This window comes from Egretta garzetta, unplaced genomic scaffold (genome assembly GCF_000687185.1).
Source record: "Egretta garzetta isolate BGI_Z169 unplaced genomic scaffold, ASM68718v1 scaffold612, whole genome shotgun sequence".
NCBI lineage: Eukaryota > Metazoa > Chordata > Aves > Pelecaniformes > Ardeidae > Egretta > Egretta garzetta.
In genome coordinates this window covers 1,786,918-1,807,910 of record NW_009259030.1, presented here as the reverse complement: position 1 = coordinate 1,807,910, position 20,993 = coordinate 1,786,918, and the positions used below count along the sequence as shown (strand labels likewise).

Sequence of the window (20,993 nt, the reverse complement as noted above, 5' to 3'; positions counted from 1 at the left end):
AATTCTGGGGTTAGTCATATGGGGTAATCTGAATGGAAAAACAAATGTGGGTAAGGCCACCTGACTGATCCACAGGCAGCACAATTTGGTCTGAAGAGCAGAAGTCACTAAGTAAGTAGTGTGCTGAAGGGAGAAGGCAAGGGGTAGTTAATGGGTCGTTTGGTGCAGCATCGCGTACGTAGCAAATACAACTCTGTTCCATTAACCACATATGCCAGGACTCATTTGAAAGAAATCACATCCTTAGTATCGGAAATAGAAAAGGGTTTAATACCCAAATTCTTTTTGATCTTTAAATGGAACAGTAAAGGATTTATGCAGCTAAAGATATTATCTTTTCATCTTTAGGCATATGCATTGTAAAAGTCACTTTTTTTTCCTCTTAAATGTGCTACAGTGCATCTTTGTACATCTCCGAATATGGAGTGACTGTGGTTAGGGCAAAGTGGTGACAGTCTGTCTTACTGAATTTTGATTCTTTTAAAGCTTTTTACCTTCATGTATTTTAAAAAAGAAAAAGCCCAGCTTTTCTGAGGCAGCTATGCTTTTCCACAACCTTTCCTTAAATGTTGCTTTCAAGGTCTCCTGTAGAAGTTGTGGTAACTGTTGTCTCAAAAAACTGATAAAAAGCATTATTTCTGTAAATTAAGTCACAGAATAAAGAGGGTTTTTTCTTTGCTGTTAGAATTCATTGTGGTCTGTCTCAGGTCTGTTTAGACTCTCATAAATAACAGCTTTGAAGTAACTGTCAGCAAGACCCCCTCACTACCAGCCGCATAAAGTCGCAGTAAGCAGTTCTCAGGCTATGGTCAAGTTCTAAGGCTTCCACTACTAAAATGCTTCTGACGGAAGCCATGTCATTTTTCCATGTAGGAAGTGACTTGGCTTTGGTGACTATCACTGCTGCTGCTAATGGCACAAATGGTACAAAGTGAAACAGGCTTCAGAGTCATTTCGGTGGTTGGGACCCACAGCCTAGATAGGATGTTCGCTACCCAAACTCCAGCGTGACTTACAGGTAGCACAGCAGAGCTGTTGTACTGGTGTAGCACTGGGTTTGTGAACTCGCCAATACCCTGTTCTGTAGTGAGCACCAAATGGAGTGGAGCAATAAAATAAAACCTGATGCAGATGTCCAATTTTACTTTATTTTCATAAAGAGAATAATTTGTTGTTCTCCATTTCTGGCCGAGGCTTATGGACAAGGGATACTTTAGGCAACTGTTAGTGACAGACCTTGCTTTGGATCCACAGTGAAATGTGGGTGGGATTCACTTTGTTTTCCTTTTCTGAGTATTCATTTTTAATGTGTCTTTAAACACCATTTCTGTGCTTGTGTATACCCTTCATAAAGGGATATCTAAAACCTGCTTTGTTCATTAGGCAATGGCTGGAGAGTATTAAAAATATATTCTCTAGTGTTTTAAGGGACCTGAGGGCCCGTTGTAGTTGTTTACTTCAGCTGTTTTTGTGACAGCCTAAATTAACTAACCAGTTAACTTTTCGTCATCTTGTATTTATTACTTTAAGATCAGTTGCTACGGCTGAAGGATTCTTCTAGAACGGAGATGAGGTAGCTTTAAAAGGTCCAGTTTACTATGACCTCTTTCTAAGCTAATTATTGGGTAGTGAAGGATGTCTGGCAAACTAAAGTTTAATAAAAAAAAAAAAAAATTGAGGAGCAGAGTTTCCATTACAGCTCATTAAATAAATCTAACTGCATTGCTTGCTACTAAGAAGCCCTATGCATGGTGGAAGCTTGCAGGAAAACAGCTTTCATTTTATTCTTCTCACCTTGAAGTACATGTCCTCACCTGCTAGGAGTCAAAAATGTAGATATCTGCCAGCTGCAGTGCAAATCAGCATTTTAATGCTTTACAGCTGCTTCTCTATGGAAGTTAATTAGAAATGTGATTCAAACACCCTCTGCCAGTACTTGTATGTGATGTCTATTATTGGTAATCACAGTTTCTGCTATTTAAGCATGCATTTTGGGTGGTATTGACAAAGCAGCTGTTCCTACATAGGGACTTTGATAAAGGTGGAAACTTCTTCACTTTGAGAGAATTGGAAGGTGCAGTTTAAAAATAAAGTGGATAATCTAAAGCACGTTCCTTTTCTACACAGTTTTAATTGCAGAGATATTTTCTTCGTAGAGCATGAGTGTAGCATTTCCTTCAATAAAGCGTCTATTCATGAATGTCATGAGGACCACTGTTGCCCATTACCCATAAGCTAAGTATGCGTTGATGTTTCCACTGGAACACGGTCGTTTACCATGCTGAATGGTGGAAGTCAAGGCTCAAGATTTAAAAGCAGGGTGCCTCCAGCTATTGATACCATCCTCTTACTTCTGTCATCTAGCTGAAATGAATGTGTCAGGTGAGAACAATATTGTCCATGAGATGTTTTAGTTTGGGTATCAGCACAGCTGTGAACAGTCCTGGATTTGTGCTTCAGGATTCAATAAATTTATTGACATTTCTGGCAGGTGTCAGTAACTTACTGTAACAGTTGCATTTCTTGCCAATAAAGCAAGTAAGAGCATTGGGAACTGATGACAGAGAGGTCTAGAAGAAAAGAGTAAAGTGTGAGTTTGTAAAATACACTTCTGACATTCCAGACTTTGTTACTACAAGTCAAATGTGTGTCTCTTTTTCCTGAAGCAGTATTGGTAATTTTTTCGTTTGCCAAATACTTCATTTTCTGTTCTCTGACATACAGACTACAAGACAAACATGGTTTTGCATTGTCATTCATGGTTATTAATGTATGAGCATTGTTGTAGGAATGAAGGATTATTAGTTAGTTTTCCAATATTCCTTTTGGCTGCAAACCCAAAACAAGAATTTTGTAGGTCTGTGCTATTAATTTTAGGCTTCATAGTTCTTCCTCACTTTGACACTTGAGATCAAAGCTTTTGGACTCCAAAGGGATACATTCCTACCAAATCAAAGCAACTTTCAGGCAGGTTACATCTTGGACCTAATGGCATATTCTCTAACAAGACAAAAATCCAGAGTAGAATTTTCTGTTAATTCTTGTGCTCTTTCTGGAATCTTTTTCTTCTTGTTTTGCACAGAGCAAATACTTTCAGGCCAAGAAGTTCTTAGTACATGAATACTGCTGATAAAGGCAAAGCTGAATCTCTGAGGACTGGTTTGGTTTTGGTTGGTTTTTTTATTTTTTTGCTTTTATTTCCCCAGCAAAACTCAGTGACTTTTAAGGCTTTAATCTCACAGCTTTCCTGTGTTCCAAAACGTTTCAGCATGAAATGTCTTAACACTTCATCTGCCTGCATCTCTCCAACTGATGGCAAATTTTATTCTTGCTGTCAGTCGTAGGCTTTAGGTTCATGTCATGATATCCTATCCAGTACCTCACTGTCAACAGTGAATGGATAATGACATGCTCACCAGATGCAGACGCAGCTGACCCCTCTAGCACAGAAGCTTGTTCTGACTCAGTCCCCGTGCACCCGCTCTGTTCTGAAGCCCGTGGGTTGCAGAAGAGTCGCATTCAACTGAGTTTCTGTCCTGTGAGCAAACTTCTGAAACAATTTTCCACCCTCGTTTGTGTCTCCAGTGCTCAGAAAGCAGTCGATGATGTAGATTAAAAGCAATTAAGGACTAATCTGGTCTCTCATGATGTTTAACTCTACTACAGAAAGTAAATTTGCAGGATCCTGAACCAGTGTGCAGTGTGTGTATATTAGTCTCAGACTGCTGGAAGTGGCATGATGCTATTGGTATGGTGGCTTGTCTTAATGTTTGTCAGTGTTTTCACCTGCCCATATAGTGTTTATCAAATTAGAAGAAGTGTATTAGCATTGAGCAGGAGTGCAGGCATTCCCTTGCTTAAACAGCTGGATAACCAAACCCACTTATTTGGCCTTAAGATGAGGGCACAGATTCCCCAGGTTGAAGGCAGTATTTGGGACAGTAATGCCCTTCCTGCTAGTCACCATGGCTACATCAAACCCGAGCTGAATATTAAATGTGCTGCAAGGAGTTCACTCCTGTTTCAGCTGCTACAAAGGCTGCATAGGCCAAAAATTGCAGCTTTCTAGTTTGTATGTCAGCAAAACATCTCTCTGATGTTAAAAGCAATCAACAAGGAAATGACTGAGTCACAATATCACCTCTTTAGATCAAATGTAGTCAACAGAAGAGGAAAAAACCTAAATGGGTGTTTTAATCTTGATACATATTTAATGAAATGGGAAGGGAGAAAAGTAAACTAGAATTACTGTTCCCCCTGGGAAAGATGGGTTATGGCATTGGAGGAAAAACTGATAATTGTGGGTTGACCAGGGAGTCAGTATGCGGGACTTGAGAACTGATGCACACACTGCAGGTTGGCTTCACTGCACCTAATGAACAAAAGGTGCTTAAACCTGCCAGCATGAAGGAAGGATGAGTAAATGGATTTTTTTATTTTTTTATTTTTTTTTTTTATTCCCTCAGGAAGAAGCAGTTGGAATAGACTTCTTTTACAAATGAAACTTTCCTGAGAGATTAAGAGGTTACGCTGTAGCTAAGATGATTATTCCCTGTGTATTTCCCTGCTTGGAAATGCAGCCTACTAAACTTTCCCTAGGGTCTGGGTGTATTTATATGCTAATGCCAGTAAATATGAATTTTCTCATTTTCAGATTACACCTTTGTCTCTGCCTCCAGTACTAGTATCTCGTGAAGCCATAACTGAGCAGGGTTTGGATGTCTGCTGTAGGGTGGAGGAAGCTGTGAGAAAGTTCCCTCTGCAAATTTGGGAAGTAAGTGATGATGCAGGCAAGACAGCAGAAACCGATGCCCTTGAGTTTATCGAAGCACAAGCACTGGCTCGCACAAGTGGTCGTTGCCCCAGCAACTTGCAGTCTGGCTTATTTCTAAGGTCCCGCGCTTCCACTTTTGTGCACTTGATTGTACCTAAAATGGAAGCTTGGTTTTAAAACATTTAGAAAGAGAACAAAGTCAATAAGATTTCCAGAAACCTAATTCTTTTAATCTCTGTTCCAATCTAAACAGTTATGACTGCTGCCTTAGCAAGTGGGGTGGTACGCTTTCAGCTATTGTCCCATGCACAGGAACCTTTTACCCCCCCAGTTTTCATTTGTAAAGATGTGCTGAGACCCAACACTGATGCCCAACTGGGCCCTCTCCCCTTTAAGAGTCTACCACAGAACTGTAATCAGTGAAGAAACGGATACTAATTTTCTCCCTTTCCAGGCCTTTTCTTCTTTCTTTGTAAGAAGATTTAGCTTGGAAGGCTGTGATCAGCTTAATCAGTTTGCTATTATTGGGACTGGTGTTCATAGTACAATTTATTAAATCAGTTTATTATCCTCCCAACCAACTTCAGTGATCAGAGGCAAAAACATTGAAAGAAAATTAAAACTAGTGTAAGTGCTGCCTGTTTGGATAACAGCACATTTTGCTATTTAAAAAGATTACTCATCTGCACCAAAACAGGGAGAGAAGTTAATTTCAATGATGTAGAGCTTTCTATTTCGGGGAGGCCTGGCTTGCACATTGTGATAGATTCAGGAGAAGTATAATTCATTCTTAAATTGTTAAACAGCACGGTAGGGCCAAGTATCTAAGTAAAGATGAATGGATTCATTTGTAATCTTAAACAAGCATGTCTGCGTGTGGGAGGGTAGGGACAGGAGGCTGGGATAACCTGTAAACAAATGCCAGATGAACAGTGGCACTTCAGGTTTTGGTGGTTGGAAACCAGCCAAAATAACCTGCAGGGGAGGGAAACCAGCCCTGTCTGCTTAAAAGGGAATTCTGCAGATCCTCCAGTCCTGTCCCTCTGTGCCATGTGCCTGCCCTTCAGCGGGAGGGGGAAAGTTCCCTGAATTCCAGAGTGCAATGGCTCTCCCATGTTCATAATATGTTCAACCTTCTGTGCTGGAGTGAAAAACTCCAAACTGAAGCAAAGCACCTCGGCAGGATACTGTAGGCCGGAGGGAACTTCGGTTTCACCAGTGGCATCTGAGTAACGTGGGAAGGTGTCTGTGAACATTTCTGATTTCTGCAGGTCTTCTCATTCTGGATTGGGTCTATAGTACTCATCTGAGCAAAGGCACTAGAGCCACAGATGTGCTATACGGTGTAAAATTCAGAAACCAAAGGTGACAGGATCTGAAGTAACATCTGAGCCATGAAAGGTTGCACTAGTAGGACAGGGAAAATGTTTCCCTCCTAATTCTTTCTCTAGACATAAATCTGTATCATAAGTACCAGTCAGGACTTAAAACTAAAATGAGTTAATTTTTTTTTCTATCCTAAGATCACAAATGTTGGTACTCTCTTCCATGCCAAATACTGCAGAGATGTTACAGGCACATACATAAAAAGACTTTGTCAGCCATGTTACTGCCAAACAAAGAGTGTTGAGTCCTAAAAGCCTTACTCTGTGCTTCTCTGCAGAGGACAGTTTGCCTGAGTGAAAGTAAAGGGTTTGCTTGCAGCTCCTTTGAGTTCAAACATCTGTGAAAATAAAGGTTTGATGGGATGGGACCAAAAAAATCTGCTGTCTTTTCAGCCCTGGGATTGATTAATGACCTTGACAGCTCAAAAGCCTGAGCAATGGCCACATTATTCAAAATGTTCAACTTGAATCCTTCAAAGTACAGAAAGCAAATAGGTGTTGAGCACCTCCCAGTTGCAGCTGCCCACGATTCACTGCAGTCAGAGGTGGAGGTCATCTTAATCATCTGAGCTTTGCAGAATCCCAAAGTGCCACCAGAACATGAGTCTGCTCCAAAAGAGCCCAGTGACTTCCTCAAGACAACACCCATCTTTGCATCTCAGGAGAGAATGACCTGAGTCATCAGCTCCACATCTTTTAAGCAGCATCTCCTGCTTAAAACTAGAACAAACCCTCATGTTCTCAGCAGGCCTGATGTAACTTTTTCTTTAACTCACCCAACCTACTGGGATGCAGCTTAGCACATGCATCCAGTTGGTCTAGCGAGGGAGGTACGCACTAGCTGCATGTAGCAGTGGATTTTGTAGGTGTCTATGGGGAAGGTAACCACCCCATATGCAATTACCTCCAAGCAGGTGCTTCAGGTCTTGGTGTGTGATTTTGGGGTGGGAAAAGGACACAAACCAGGTCAGGCTTCATCTGTGAGCTGTGACTACAGCAGCCTGCTGCTGTCTGCAGAGCTGAGCTGTGTGAGCTGAAGGGAATGAGGTTCCTTTGTACTGAGGAGGGGAACTGCTGTTGAACTTAAAGTGTGCAGGCAAGATGTCATTTAAAAACATGTTAGAAACCTGGGAATTGCTGTATCGTTTCCACTGATTTCTGTGGGAAAATGACTTTTGTTTGGAGCCAAATCAATTCAAAGTAGGCTACAAAGCTATTGATTTTGCACAAGCCTCTGAAAACATGGCTGAGCCAACGGGATGTGAAAGAGACTGGGAGGAACCAGGCACTGCTGAGTAGAGGCAGGCTGTGTGGTTTGCTGTGAGGGGATGCATTGAAGTAGCTTCTGCTTTGGCCTGAACATATGAGTCCCATGGACCCTGCGACTGCAGTGCTATTTAAGCTGTTCCAGTCCTGCAGATCCATGTCCAAGTTGCCTTGTTTCTCATGCATTTACCTCTTTAAGCTGGAAAAAAAAATAAAAAACTTTGAGGTCCTCTGTCCTCCTCCGGCTTCTGCATATGTTTAGTTTTGGAGTGGTAACATTTCTTCAGTTCATTTGCAGGCGTGTGGTGGCTGGAATGAAACCTCAGCTGGGTGTAAGAAGTTCCTATCTTGGAAAGTCCTTGCCACGCTACAAGTGGTCACCAGGCTAATGGCATCTGAAGGTAGCTCTGCTTGGGTGGTGAGGCCAGGAGGAAGAAGTGCAGTAAGACCACCACAGGAATTTGACCTGAGAAAAAGAAGTCTCCTCTTCCAGAGAAGAGCAACTAGGATGATTAAGGGACTGGAGCATCTCCCCTACGAGGAAAGGCTGAGAGAGTTGGGCTTGTTCAGCGTGAAGAAGAGAAGACTGAGAGGGGACCTCATCAATACATAGAAATATCTTAAGGGTGGAAGTCACAAGGACGGAGCCAGACTCTTTGCAGTGGTGTTCAGTGACAGGACAAGGGGCAATGGGTACAAACTGAAACATCAGAGGTTTCACTTGAATATGAGGAAAAACTTCTTTACTCTAAGGTTGATGGAGCAGTGGCACAGGCTGCCCAGGGGGGTTGTGGAATCTCCTTCTCTGGAGGTATTCAAAGCCCGCCTGGATGAAGTCCTGTGTAACATGCTCTAGGAGAACCTGCAGGAGGGTTGGATTGGGTGATCTCCCGAGATCCCTTCCAACCCTTGCAATTCTGTGATTCTGTGAAGTCTTATTTTGGAAAGCTTTGGGACTTAGCAGGCCTGCTAGTGAAGCTTCTCCTCTATCTTCACACAGTTTTATTTACAGCTCAAAATAAAGCAAGCTGTAGTTCTTGACTGGTACCATTAATGTATACACTGTACATCAAGTTTATTGCGAAGTCTGTTAGCAAGCTACCAGCCTAGTTTTTAATCTGCAGATAATCTTACTCTCATTTATATGTTTGGGCTGTATTACTTTGCCCAGAGTAGGCGCAGCCATTGGAATCCATCCAGTTCACCTAACAACTTTCATTAAAGAAAATTGCCCTTGTAATAAAAATTACTCAGTGTGACAAGATTCCATAATATATTTTTTAAAGCCTCATAAAATTTTGTGGCAGTTAATGCCACTTGTTTGGTTTTTCAAGATTTTCTTTTAAAAGCAAAAATTGACTTAATTGTAACAATATTTGTAATAGAGTGAAATAAATATTTTTCTGTCTGGGCACGCGGAGGCCAGCCTGGGGGGCAGGAATAGTGCAGGGATAAGGAAATAAGAAAACCTTGTCTTTGAAAAGTACGTTACACTGTGTTTTGTATGTTGTTTGTGAGATTGCTTGGAAATCTCTGACCCTTTAGTAAGGGAAAGTAGATACAATGAAGTCTGCTCACTTGCAGTTTATGATACATAAGTCTTAACTTATAAAATGCAATGATCAAGCATGGATTTTTCTGCAGCAATTAGGAATAGCTTATCTGAGCATCATCCCTCCTGGCTACAAGCTCTGCCCTTGTTGCATGCATCCCCTGCATCAGTGAGAATACATGGGTGCTGGTGGAGTACCTGTAGCTGTTCCTTGCTTCTTCCAGCCACCAGAGGCATAAGAAGATTCCTAATGTGTGAGGTGTTTCTCACCAGTGCAGCACAGAGCAGGCTGCTTGCTGCAAGCATGAAATGCTTTGGTATTTTTTTATTATGAAAACACAGTAAAGAAGTGCTAAAGAATAAAACCCAGCATTTGGGAATGGAATGGGAAGTCGGTGGATGGGACTCCTGCTGCCTCTTTGCAGAATACTCACCTGAGAAAACTCTGTAGCTCCTATGCCTTCTTTTCTCCTGTTATACTCTAAAAACTCAGTTCTTAACTGCTTGTTCATTCATAGATATAAATCAACTTGTCTTCAGCTAGTCTGTAGCAGTGCAGCCATCGTCATCACTACAAATACAGCCAAGCCCAGTGACTTTTTGTTCACTTGCTGGTGTGTGTCTTCCTGTGCGAGACCAGGTCCGAAATCATGCTGGAGTTCTTGGTAGCAGGCTGTGCCATGCTCATACCCCCAGAGGAATGGGTTAGGCTGCCTTCAGGTTTCACCACAAATGAAATTGCACAACAAACCAGGACAGTTCAGAAACGTGTATGATGCCAAAATGTAAAATGGCCAGCACACAGGTGGAAGACAAACTTCTGGGATCTTTCAGTCTCATTTCCTTATTTCTATAAAGAGTCACAGAAAGTCTCTATATATTTTCCATTGGTTTTGAGCTTTGGATTTTTTAAGACTTTCCAGTACTTTGTAGGTCTGGTTTAGATAACATAAATATTGTGGGGTCTGATCTTGCTAGTGCTACAGTATCTGTGGCAACTGCTAGGGGAATGGGACCCAGAGCTTCTGTGTGATGGTCACCTCCTTTATTATAACTCTCATATTTATCTTGTCTTGGGTAGATTAACTAAGGTGTAGCTCCTGGCTTGGGTTTAGCTAATTTATGCTTGAAGTGAGGATTGTTTTTTCTCTTTTCTGATGAACGTATCTTTTGTGATAATCTAAAAATGGTGAGCTGTGATGTTAAAGAACAGTGGTGGTGGCTTTTCTTTTCTTCTTTTTTTTTTTTTTTGGCTTTTTAAGTCTACCTACTGCCTCAGGAGGAAGGCAGCTGCACTAATAATATATCTAGTCTCTATGGAAGGCTCTTATTTGAAAAATCTGTAATTGAGTGACCAAAATTTCTGGTTGCTTGAGAGAATCTATTCAGAAAAGATTTTAAAAGGATGAGGGAAAAGTGTGCTAGACAGCAAGAAGTACTAAAGGCTCTATTGAGCAGGGAAACCTATGTAGGTATTGTGGGACAATTAGACTTGTCAGGCAAAACACTGAAACACATTTGTGAGAAAAAAGTCCTGGGGAAATGTTATAAAGCAAGCTTTGAAAAAGGCAAAAGCTTGCTAGGAATACCTCAAAAGCAAAGAAGTTGATTTGGGTGATCTTTGAAGGAAGGCAGGTGGTGACTGCTTCAAAGAGAAGGTGCAGAATGTGTGTTAGTCATAAGGATTTTGCCCATTTTTTTCCTCCAGTAGCTAAAACCCTAAACCATAATTGCTGGGTCAGCACCATGTGGGAGAGCTCGTAATTTAGTTAAGTTTATTTGGCCCTTTGCTCTTTTTAGAGAGCTGTTCCAATACCCAGCTTCCCTGGTGCCCTGTTCGGGGGCTCCTTCACACTGTCTGCCTTTTCAGCCCCTACCTTTCATGCCTGCTTTGGAAGCCAAGGAAGACTCTACTATACAGAATGGAATGGATTTCTTCCCTATAGTCAAGGCAAATAAACCTAAGCGGTTGTTTGTATCTGAACGATTGCCTCTATTCAAGTTTTATTGTGTCAGGTTTTACGATTGGTTAATTGCTTAGATTTGACAAACTAGCTTTTGCCCAGCAAGGCTTGTTGCCTTGATCAGTAGCTGATGGCAGCAGATAGTATGGTGCGTTAATGAACAGTCCCTGGCACACTGTGAATGGGGTTTGCTGTCAAATAAGGCAAAACTTCAGATGCCTAAAGATCAACCCATTAGTGACTAGGCCAGTGTCAGCTCTGAGACTATTTTTAGGTTTTTCTTTGGTGCTTCAGTCTTTGATGTAAAGACAGCTGTGTGCCCATCACTCTTTATGTAGACCAAGCTTTTTATTTCCACATCTAAACAAGCTGTCCATTGTTTTGATCACTCAGGAATCATTTTCTGCAGCTCTCCTGTTTGAATTATTGTTAATTGTGGTGACTACAAGTGTCTGTGCTAATTCAGATGTGGCTCCAGCCCATATTCAGTAGCATAAATATTTCCATATTTAAATGCAAATATCTCCTCTGATAAGCATTTAACATAGCCATCCAAACACGTACAGTGGCTATGCCTGCCTTGCCAGCTTGGAGGGATGTCTGACTAGGCTTTTCGCTGGTTTTTTTTATTCATTAGTGGACAGTCACGTTGTGTTTTCTGAAGAAACCAAATGCAACTTAAATGCACTGAGTGCAGTTTGCTTCTGAAAGTAAATTGTCCTGTGTCTCTTCTAAGCTACATTGGTTTTCCACAAAAGCATCCGAGAATCCCTGCTCTGATAAAGTTCTCCCAGAGGTCTGCCAGCTGCCTTTTTATTCCTTTTCCTCTTTCTCGGCTGCTTTCTTTCTCATCCTGCATGCCTCCATCTTCTCCTTCTTCTTTTTTTCTTTTTTAATTGCTTCTAAGGTTTTGGAATCTCTTCAGAAGTCTTGTTTAAGCAGTTATGTTTAAACCCTGGATTTAAAAGGAATTATTCTTCCTTTTTCCTGTTACTGTATTCGTTAACTGCTCAGGACATGCTTCCAAAGACATCTTCTGGTAAAGAAGGAACTGCACTTTTAAGAAATTAGTTGTTACAGTGTTTAAATTTCTCATTTTCATACAGAACACCTGAAGAAGCGCCTGGAAGATTATATGGCCCAGTTCCCAAATGTAAGAATCCTCCGAACCAAAAAGAGAGAAGGGCTGATAAGAACTCGAATGCTGGGAGCCTCTGTGGCAATAGGGGATGTCATCACCTTCTTGGATTCCCACTGCGAGGCCAACGTCAACTGGCTGCCACCTCTGTTAGGTAAGCGTGTGGGGCTGTGCGTGGCTGAAGGCTGAACTGCTGAAGAGCTGGCAACAGATCTTGGTGTTGAATTTGTTTTGTTTCCACCTGCTGCTTTCCCCTCATGCTGTAAGTGGACAAAAGGAAGATGAAATGTCTTAAAAGGAAAAAAAAAAACCAACCAAAAAAACCCCACCCCAAAACCAACCAACCACAAGACTCAGGTGAATTGTTGGAACCTTGTAGCCTTTAATACAGTGGGTTTTTTTCTGTTAAAGAGTCCTGCACTGTACAATAGCCCTATCATGTGCTTTGCTTAATTAAAGAACAGAGATCATATTCTTCTGTTTCCTCACTAAATGAAGTCTTAAATAATTTACAGCTTGCTAGAAGAGTAAACTATTGCATGGTCATTCAGCAGCTTGCAGAGAGGAATGGCTTTATGATACAGAAACAATCTTTACATACAGTTTATAAGCAGCTTTTAGGGTTTTTTTCAACTTCATAGTCTGCAAGCCTGTGGAAAATACTTCTTGTGAATGACAGCTGCTGGTATTTGTAGAACATGTGCAGTCCTTTCCAAGGCAGTGCTTCATTTTTAAGGAGGCATCAGTTTTACAATGTCGGTTCTTTCCAAGGATGACTAATTGAAAAGGACAGTGCCTTCTGGTTTTGGTACCTGTATGCCTCTGGCCAGTACCAAACTCCTTTACAACCCTATTGCAAATGACCCGTCAAAGCTCTCTCTGACGTGACTTTGTCAAATAAACTGTGGCAACAATAGTCAAGAAAAACCGGTCAGGTTGTCAGCAGGATTGTTGGCTGGTAATACTGTTGCTTTCACTACAGTTTGTATCTGGTGATGGTGTAAAACATTTGCAGCTTCATGAGCCCCAGGGAGGGAGGACAGAATTAGCTCAAATGCCGTTTAAATGAGAACACGTAGAATATTCTTTAATTTTAAAGCATAGAAAGGATTTCTGTTAGATGTACATTGGAAGCTGAAAGATCATTTGTCGCCTCTGCTCTGAAAGTTAACTTCCAACAAGAGACCATCTCAGTAATGAAGTATTTAAGAAGTTCCAGATGTTTATGCAGGAATTAATCCTGTCTTGTATTATTTGGTTGGAAGAAAAGGTTGAGGGGAGGAGGTACACTTGCATTTCTTGAGCCTGCTGAGAGTACTTATGCCATTAGTCTGAATCGCTTCCTGCCAGATTCTGTCATCGCAATTAAAGCTAGGTGGTACAGTGGGTTATTGCCCTGGCTTTGAATCAGTGCAGAAAGGGTTCGCATCCCGGTCGCTTGTTAAAATGAGGACTGTCTCTGAGTACAAGATTGCCTGGTTTTAGCCTGGTGGTTTAGGTGTCTGTGGTAGTGTGGCTGTGTCTTTCTGTTCTTCTAGGTGATGGTCACTGTAGTGTGAGTGCCTGGTGTTTTTATCTCAATAGTTCTAGCTTGAATATCTCAATTATTGCAGAAATACTGGATAAACTGATATAAATTGGAGCATGTGCCCAAAAGAGAACAAACAGGAAGAAAGCTATGTAGTTCTTGGACAACTTCATGTTTTGATGCTCTTTTCTGTGATTTCATGGTCAAAGGAACCAACTGGTGCAGGTTTTCTAACATGTTTCTCCAATCTTCAGATCGCATTGCCCGAAACCGCAAGACTATCGTTTGTCCTATGATTGATGTTATTGACCATGACCACTTTGGATATGAGACTCAGGCTGGAGACGCAATGCGAGGTGCATTTGACTGGGAGATGTATTACAAGAGGATCCCTATTCCTCCTGAGTTACAGAAACTTGATCCCAGTGATCCCTTTGAGTAAGTTACTGAAATGCAGTGTGCTGAGAGCTGGCTGACAAAATAACATCCTGTTACAGGGTTGGTTTACACCTCTGTGTTGTAAAAGTCAGAAGCTGGTGTTAAGCTACTTGCTTTTTGGCAGCTGTTTGCTTTGTTGGTTTAAAAGAAATGCATTGTGTAGTAGCTGTGAACACTGTCCTTTTCATTGCTATTTTTTGCCACCTTAATTCCCGCAGAAGTTAACATTTCATTTAAAACTGTAATGTGTAACATTTAATGTGGTCATTTATTACCGAAGTCTTTCAAACATAACTTAGTATCCCTAATGCTCTGCCAAAACCAACAAACCAATGGCAGCTTATATGTCATTCCCAGGTGGGGGAAGACGAAAATCTAGTAGAATAATTACAGCAATTTTGATGATTGCAGTGCATTGCAGAAGTAAATCTGCGATCAAGTTATGTTCTGCTGTTGCTGTGCTTGCCAACATTGAGACAATTCTGCTGTCCTTTATACTCCTGCAGTGTTCCAAAAAACCCCAACAAAACACTTTTTGAAGTCAAACTCAACGACTTGATCATACTACTGAGATGGAGCACCATGTGTGCAGTATATGGGTCCCTCTGCGAGAAGTTATGTCCTGTCACTTAATGGTGAACTCTTTTGCCTGTTTGGAGGAGAGGCATTGACTGGTTCTGAAGGGAGCCTGGTCTGGTCCTCCTCATTTGCAAGTGGGAAATTAGTAGATAATGCAAAAACAACTGTTTGATGCTCAGACAGGGCTACAAAGGCACCCGGAACACCCGGTGGTGAAAAGAATATTTGTCATTGTTTTTTAAATGTTTAGCTGGAGATCTCTATGTTTGAATGTGTTTGTAATATGGAGTCTGGTTTTTCCTTAAGGTCTCCTGTAATGGCTGGAGGACTGTTTGCAGTCGATAGAAAGTGGTTCTGGGAGCTGGGAGGGTATGATGCAGGTCTGGAGATATGGGGAGGAGAGCAGTATGAAATATCCTTTAAGGTGAGCTACGTTCTCTGGAAATTACTTTTGTTTTGAAAAGTAAGAATTGTTCTGAGCGCAGAATGTGAATGATCTATCTTGTCCTTGCTTTTGCACGTGACTAAAGATGAAAGAGCTGGGAGTAGTAAGATAGCACGCAGAAGAAACAGTGATGGTGTGACCAGTCATTTGTGAGGGTCAGTTCTGGAGCATGTTTAGCTGGGGTGTCCCCCGTTCTGTGGTCAGAGCTTCAGATGCATGTGCTCTTCCCAGCAAGGGTAAGTCAGTTTGCATGGAGCTCACTCTGACTGTTGGGCTTCCTAGTACTCATCCTGGCAAGAAGACAAAATGCTCTCTTTCTTGAGGGAAGGAAGATTCAGGCAGCTCAGTGTTTGCCCAGTTGAGTACCTTGGTCCTGAGCTTGAGTTCCCAGAGATGAGAGTAACTTACTGTCTATATTCAATCCATCTGACTCCTGGCTGCGAGGAACTGAGACTATTAATTACCCTGTAAGAAATCCTCAACAATTGGAATAATAACACTGTTGCTGGCAATGACTTCAGATCATTATCTGTCTGGCTTGGGGACAATTCTCTTACCTACTGATTGACCAAGCTGTTCAGTTGAGGGCTTTAAACTTGAGAGTGAGCCAGCTGACCAGAAATGCATACTAATAGTAACGAGTCACCGTGACCCACAAAGGCCACTGGTACCTGTGTTATCTTGGAATATGGCACTCTGAAATCCATTCGAGGAAACCCACTGGAATGTCCCAGACCACCAAAGGCAGGTGGCTATCCCTCTCTTCAGTGGTAGAAATCCTTTTCATAGCCTGGAGCGAATTGAGTAGATTTCTACGTTAAACGCTGTTTGGGCCACCGTGTGGTTTCTCTTTCAGAGGTTGAATGTATAATCTTATAAATGTCTGAATGCCACTGAACTGAGCTAGTTGGCCTCAGCATGAGGCTGGAAGATGGTAGTGATGCTACCACAGTGCACAATTTAGCTTTGGTGGCTAAAATTCCTCATCTGTCTCCCCGACAAACAAGTCATGGCTGAGCTCTCACAAAACAGCTTCCGAATCCTTGATGCCACTATGCAATTCAAAGGCATATCAAACTATGTTCAGCAAGCCGCATTACCATACATACTTACTGTGTACTACTGTACAGCAAACACTGCAAGAAAAGACGCGGTTTTCAAGACAATGTCTTTTATTCCATTGTTTGCTCACAAAAAAACCCTAAGTAATAAAGTCACATTGGAGGTCCCTTGTCCTCTGTAACAGCAGCAAGAAGGATGGCGGGAGCACCCTCTTTGGAGATGTCGTTACAGTTAGAGCCATTTATTCTTTGTGTTGCATGTAATGAACTTGTGTTACGATGTCGTTCTCTGCAGGAGAGGCAGTGGCAGTATTCAGCCTCTCTTCCTTGGACCTTTTTGAAAATGCTGGTTTCCAAGAGTGATGACAGTGCCTGGGCAAGCCCTTTGTCTCTAATGCCACAGCAGACAGTCACACTGCTTGATCTGCAGGAAATAAGACTACTTCATTCATCTGTTTGCTTATCCTCTCTGAAACACGCTGTGTTTTATTTCAGTCCAGAGATGGTAATTTATGGAGGGATAAATTTGCTTTAATTAATCTCTGCAAAGACCCTCTTTTTTTCTTTCATTGTGCAACAGAAAAATGAATTTTTAACTGAAAGAGGCTCAGTGTATTTTCAGAAATTAAGATAAATTGATACATTCATCTGTGGCTGATAGATTTAATAATTCTGCTGGAATTGCAAGAATAGAAGGTTTGTTCATAGAATTTATGAAGCTATGACATTTCCTGGCGAGCTTAGAGCTATGTTTTTTACCTTTAGAAGCAGACTGAGATTTTGTAGTTAAAGGAGCACTGTCAAATAATTTAAAGCTCTGGGTTTAAACGTGGGTACCTGCTTTCACAGTATTTATTATCCGATGGGAATTCAGATTCTAAGTGTGCCAAATTTATAGCCTGGCTTTAATAAAGTATCCGTTCCTGTGCCTGGGAGTTGTGGGTGTAGGTGCTCTTTTGGTACTGCTGGGCTTTGATCCATTGCATCAGATCTGGCCTCCTCGAACCTCACCCGGAGTAGACACCCCCCCACACTCCTTAAGCATATTCTTTTTTGGCCATGTATGGACTGTGTTTTACAGTTTTTTGCCTTTATTTTAAAATCCAGGGCTCTGTTGCTGAGAGACTGGAAATAAACAAGTTTATTTAGGAGCCTCTTGCCTTTCTGTTTTGAAATCATATGTGGTTCTGTCATCAGCTGGCTCTGCTTCCTTCTGAGAAGAAACTTTCAGGCTGAAGGCAAACCAACAGAGAGACCAGCAGTGTTTAGGCCCTCAGGAAACATTTAGCCGGAGGACAGATCAAACTATTAAGAGAAGCCTTGCTCCGTGGATGAAATGTGTGTACCAAACATCACTAGAAAGCATAGCACTCTGGAAGGACAAAAAAATTTATGTGAACTTCAAATAAGAAACAAACTTTCTAATCCTAACTGCTCGTTTGCAGTTTTCTGGTTCTTCTCAAACCCTTAAAACAGAAATTTCTAGATTAGAAATGGAGAAGTTGATCTATCCATTTCATATTCAAGCAGAAAATGCACGCTTCTTCCTTCTCTTGACCTGTGTGTATCCAGAACAGCTTGGTGCCTATAACCCAGTATTTCTGCAGGTCAGGGCTCTTCCTATTTGAGGTCATTGTCAGATGCAGCAAGAAGATTGCAGTCCTGAATTTTAGTTGCAGGCATTACACCTGTTCAAATGAGCCTCATTTATTCATGAACCTGGCTTGCAGGATGGTCCAGGCAAACTGCTCTGCGGATCTGCATGGTGTAAGGACCGTTCTCCTCCATCTCAGTGGACTGCCAGATGCTGATCTTTGAGTACATTCTTGTATTTTGGAGAAAGCGAAACAAGCATGCTCAGCTATTTCCGTGCGGCACTTTCCTTTCTGCCGCCCCTGACTCTACCGCCCTCGTTTCTCTGTTCATCAGACTTTCCTGAGGGCTTTTTTTTTTTAGTTTTTGGGAGTCACTTCCATACCTCCCTCTGTTACAGTTTTTCCTAGTCTTTTATATCTTTCTGCAATGCTTGAAAGTTCAATTCAGGTATTCAAAATTGAATACTTTACCCAAAGTGACAATGTGTCTTTCCTCTTCTAAACACAACTTAATAGCTCTGATTTTCTGAATACTCCTGCATTCTCAACAAATACCTACATTCTGCTGCCTACATAACCACTTCATTTTCTTTCAGATTAATGTATTTCATTTGGAGTAGTATATACGAAGCATTTAAACTGTTCCTTTCTGCAAATGCTACTTTGTATAGCACTTATCTACACTCAGTTTTATTTGCAATCACGTTGCCTCTTTTCCAGTATTTTTGTGGCTTCTGTTCTGTTTGGCTGACGTCATCCTCACTAAACTGCTTCACGCCTCTCTTCCATACATAGTCTCTGATTTTTTGAGTATGGGGAAACAGAAGAGGAAAAAGTGATGTCTCTGACTTCTATAGGCATAAAATATATCTGTACTTTGTACCTCAGATCTTGAGTATCATGGTTCTCAATCCTTTAATTGTACATAGTACTTCAAGAGCAAAGAATAAGAATCTGGCATGTCCCTCACTAGGTGATGGATTGTGTCAGTTTTAGAAATATTTGTCTTGTAATTTAGAGATTGTAAAGCCTTCATAAAATTCCAACGGCTTGGTACAAGTAAGCCATATGGACAGTTGCCCTGAAAAGAATAATTAAGGGGAGACAAAAGAGATGGGCAGTGCTCATGGTCTTGTCTCCTTGCTTCAGCAATAGGAAACATCCACTGCGTTTATTCTGGTGATCGCAGATCCTTTTCCCAAAGCATCAATAGGGATTGCTTCTCGTGATTTCCATAGCATAAAACGTGTTGCATGTTTTCCAACAAATCCGAGTGTTCCATAGCTTCTGTTTGCATATCTGATGCATGCATCGCCTTTGCCCCCTGCCAGCAGCACATTTCTGGTTCACATTTCGCCACTGGCCTCCTGGCAGGTGCGTAGTTCGGGTGCAGCTGCCAAGGGATCACTTCTGACAGCATTTCTAGTTGTATCGCTCAAGTTAGTGCTGATTGTGAGTCCCCACTGCTCATTCCAGGCACATACTCGCACCACTTTCCAGCAGCTCACGTTTGCCCACACTGAAACAGGCCAGGCATTCTGCTTCTTTTTTTGTGTGGTTTTTTTTCTTAAGCCAGCACATGCTGCTTAATTCTAAGGCTCTCAGCTGCAGTACAGGGTGGCTTCTTTCTCCATTCCTCTCTGGTGATGCAGAGATCAGTTTCAGACCATTGACTTGAATTTTTGGCCTCTGTTCACCCTATGTGCTTGGTTCAGATTCCAGAGTAGCGTCCCACCAAGCAGCAGCAGCAGCAAAACGGACCCCCACACACTCTGAAACATGATTATTGGAAGGTGCTGTCATTACTCTCAAATGCTCCAGATGGTAAGGAAGGGCCATGCTGGTGTATGTTGTGTGAGAGAAGGCATTGTGCAAACACACAGATCCCAGCGCCTTTTGAGCTACCTTAATCTTTTATAGAGCAGTAAGTCCCAGCTGTGGCAGCAGCTGATGCTTACAATACAGAGGATTACGATTTTCCTGAATTACTGGTTGCCCTTGCTTTCATCCTCTCACCTACCTTGTTATGCAGAGATCCCCCTTGACTTATCCACTGGGTCCTTTTCTCCCCACCTTTCAGTGCGTGCTCAGACAACCAGCCAGCTTCTCTCCGTTGGTCCGTCCCGTGGTCTTTTTTTCTGTTGCAGCTTGCCAAGGCAGCCTGCTTTTCAAAGCTTGACTCTTTCCTGTGTGTTTTTTCCCTCTCTTGGGAAGCACTGGCTCATCATGGTGCAGCCTTTGGAAACCATAAACCTTGTATACCCAGATAATTTCTGTTTGCACACCAACTGCGGTATTGTATTGTGCATTTGAGAGGAGAGGTTCAGCTGTCTTACCTGACATTGTTTTCTGAAATAGCAGAAAGGGAATTGGATCAGCATAACATTCCCATGTAGAGAATAGGTGGCATATTATCTTGCGCTTTCATAGCATGCTAGCTGAGTGAAAGGCTCTTGAGTCGCTTTATGAATATGAAGTTACAGCTCTCCAGGCCACTGAGAAGATGGAAGTAGCATCACCGGTGTTGTTATTTTACTTCTCTTGTATATGGTTTTATTATTAGGGTGAGATTGTAGCCTTAGAAAGATCTCTTGTAGTATTCCCATTGACCTCAGCATAGCCAGTTTTTCTCTTAATTCCAGCAGATCTGTCAGCTGCTAGATTCCTAGTTGAAAATGTAGATTGGTAAAATTGTGCCTGAGGAGAAAGAGAAATTTCCTGTTCTCTCCTAATGAGATCTGATTAGATCATTGTATAAAGCACTGCCTGCCTGACCAGCTTTAATTCTTGTTCTTACGGTGTTCTAGTAAATGGCTGATTGAAATTAAGTGCGTCAAGCTCAGGCTCTGATGTTTACTGTCGTGTCAGCCAGGGAGATGAGGCACCATCTCACCCTTCCGTAAAGCAACAACAAGAAGAAACTGGCTCCCCTGGCCTAAGGAGAACACAGTAAGTGACAGTCAGTGTCACCGTGAAGGCACAAGGTGCTGCCCCACAGAACAGCGCTTTTTCAGCTGTTTGACAGTGCTGTATTTTTAGCCGTGTAAGTTCTGGTGTGTCACGCCCGTGAACTGTACCCTAGTTTAAAAACAACAAAATATTGCTAACTGGCTGGAAGCATTCTCTCACCCAGGACGCAGCTGTTTTGGGTTTGCTTCACTTGCAGTTATTCCTTGACAGACCCTTGGATGTGATTCCCTGACCTTTAATTCTGGCTTTCTAATGCTTTTGTTAGCTGTGTTTTACCAATGCATCTCACGCTCTTTCC

The 20,993-nt window shown here is 41.9% G+C and overlaps 1 protein-coding gene across 2 annotated transcripts in view; it reads left to right on the top strand.

Annotated features, from left to right (window-relative positions):
- GALNT10 (polypeptide N-acetylgalactosaminyltransferase 10) overlaps positions 1-20,993 on the top strand; it is a 42,473-nt gene that overhangs the window by 12,623 nt on the left and 8,857 nt on the right. For both annotated transcript variants that reach the window (XM_035890286.1, XM_035890285.1), the window contains exons 4-6: positions 12,048-12,233; positions 13,862-14,045; positions 14,931-15,048. In XM_035890286.1, coding sequence (XP_035746179.1) covers positions 12,048-12,233; positions 13,862-14,045; positions 14,931-15,048 — 488 coding nt within the window. The remainder of the gene's footprint in view (positions 1-12,047; positions 12,234-13,861; positions 14,046-14,930; positions 15,049-20,993) is intronic.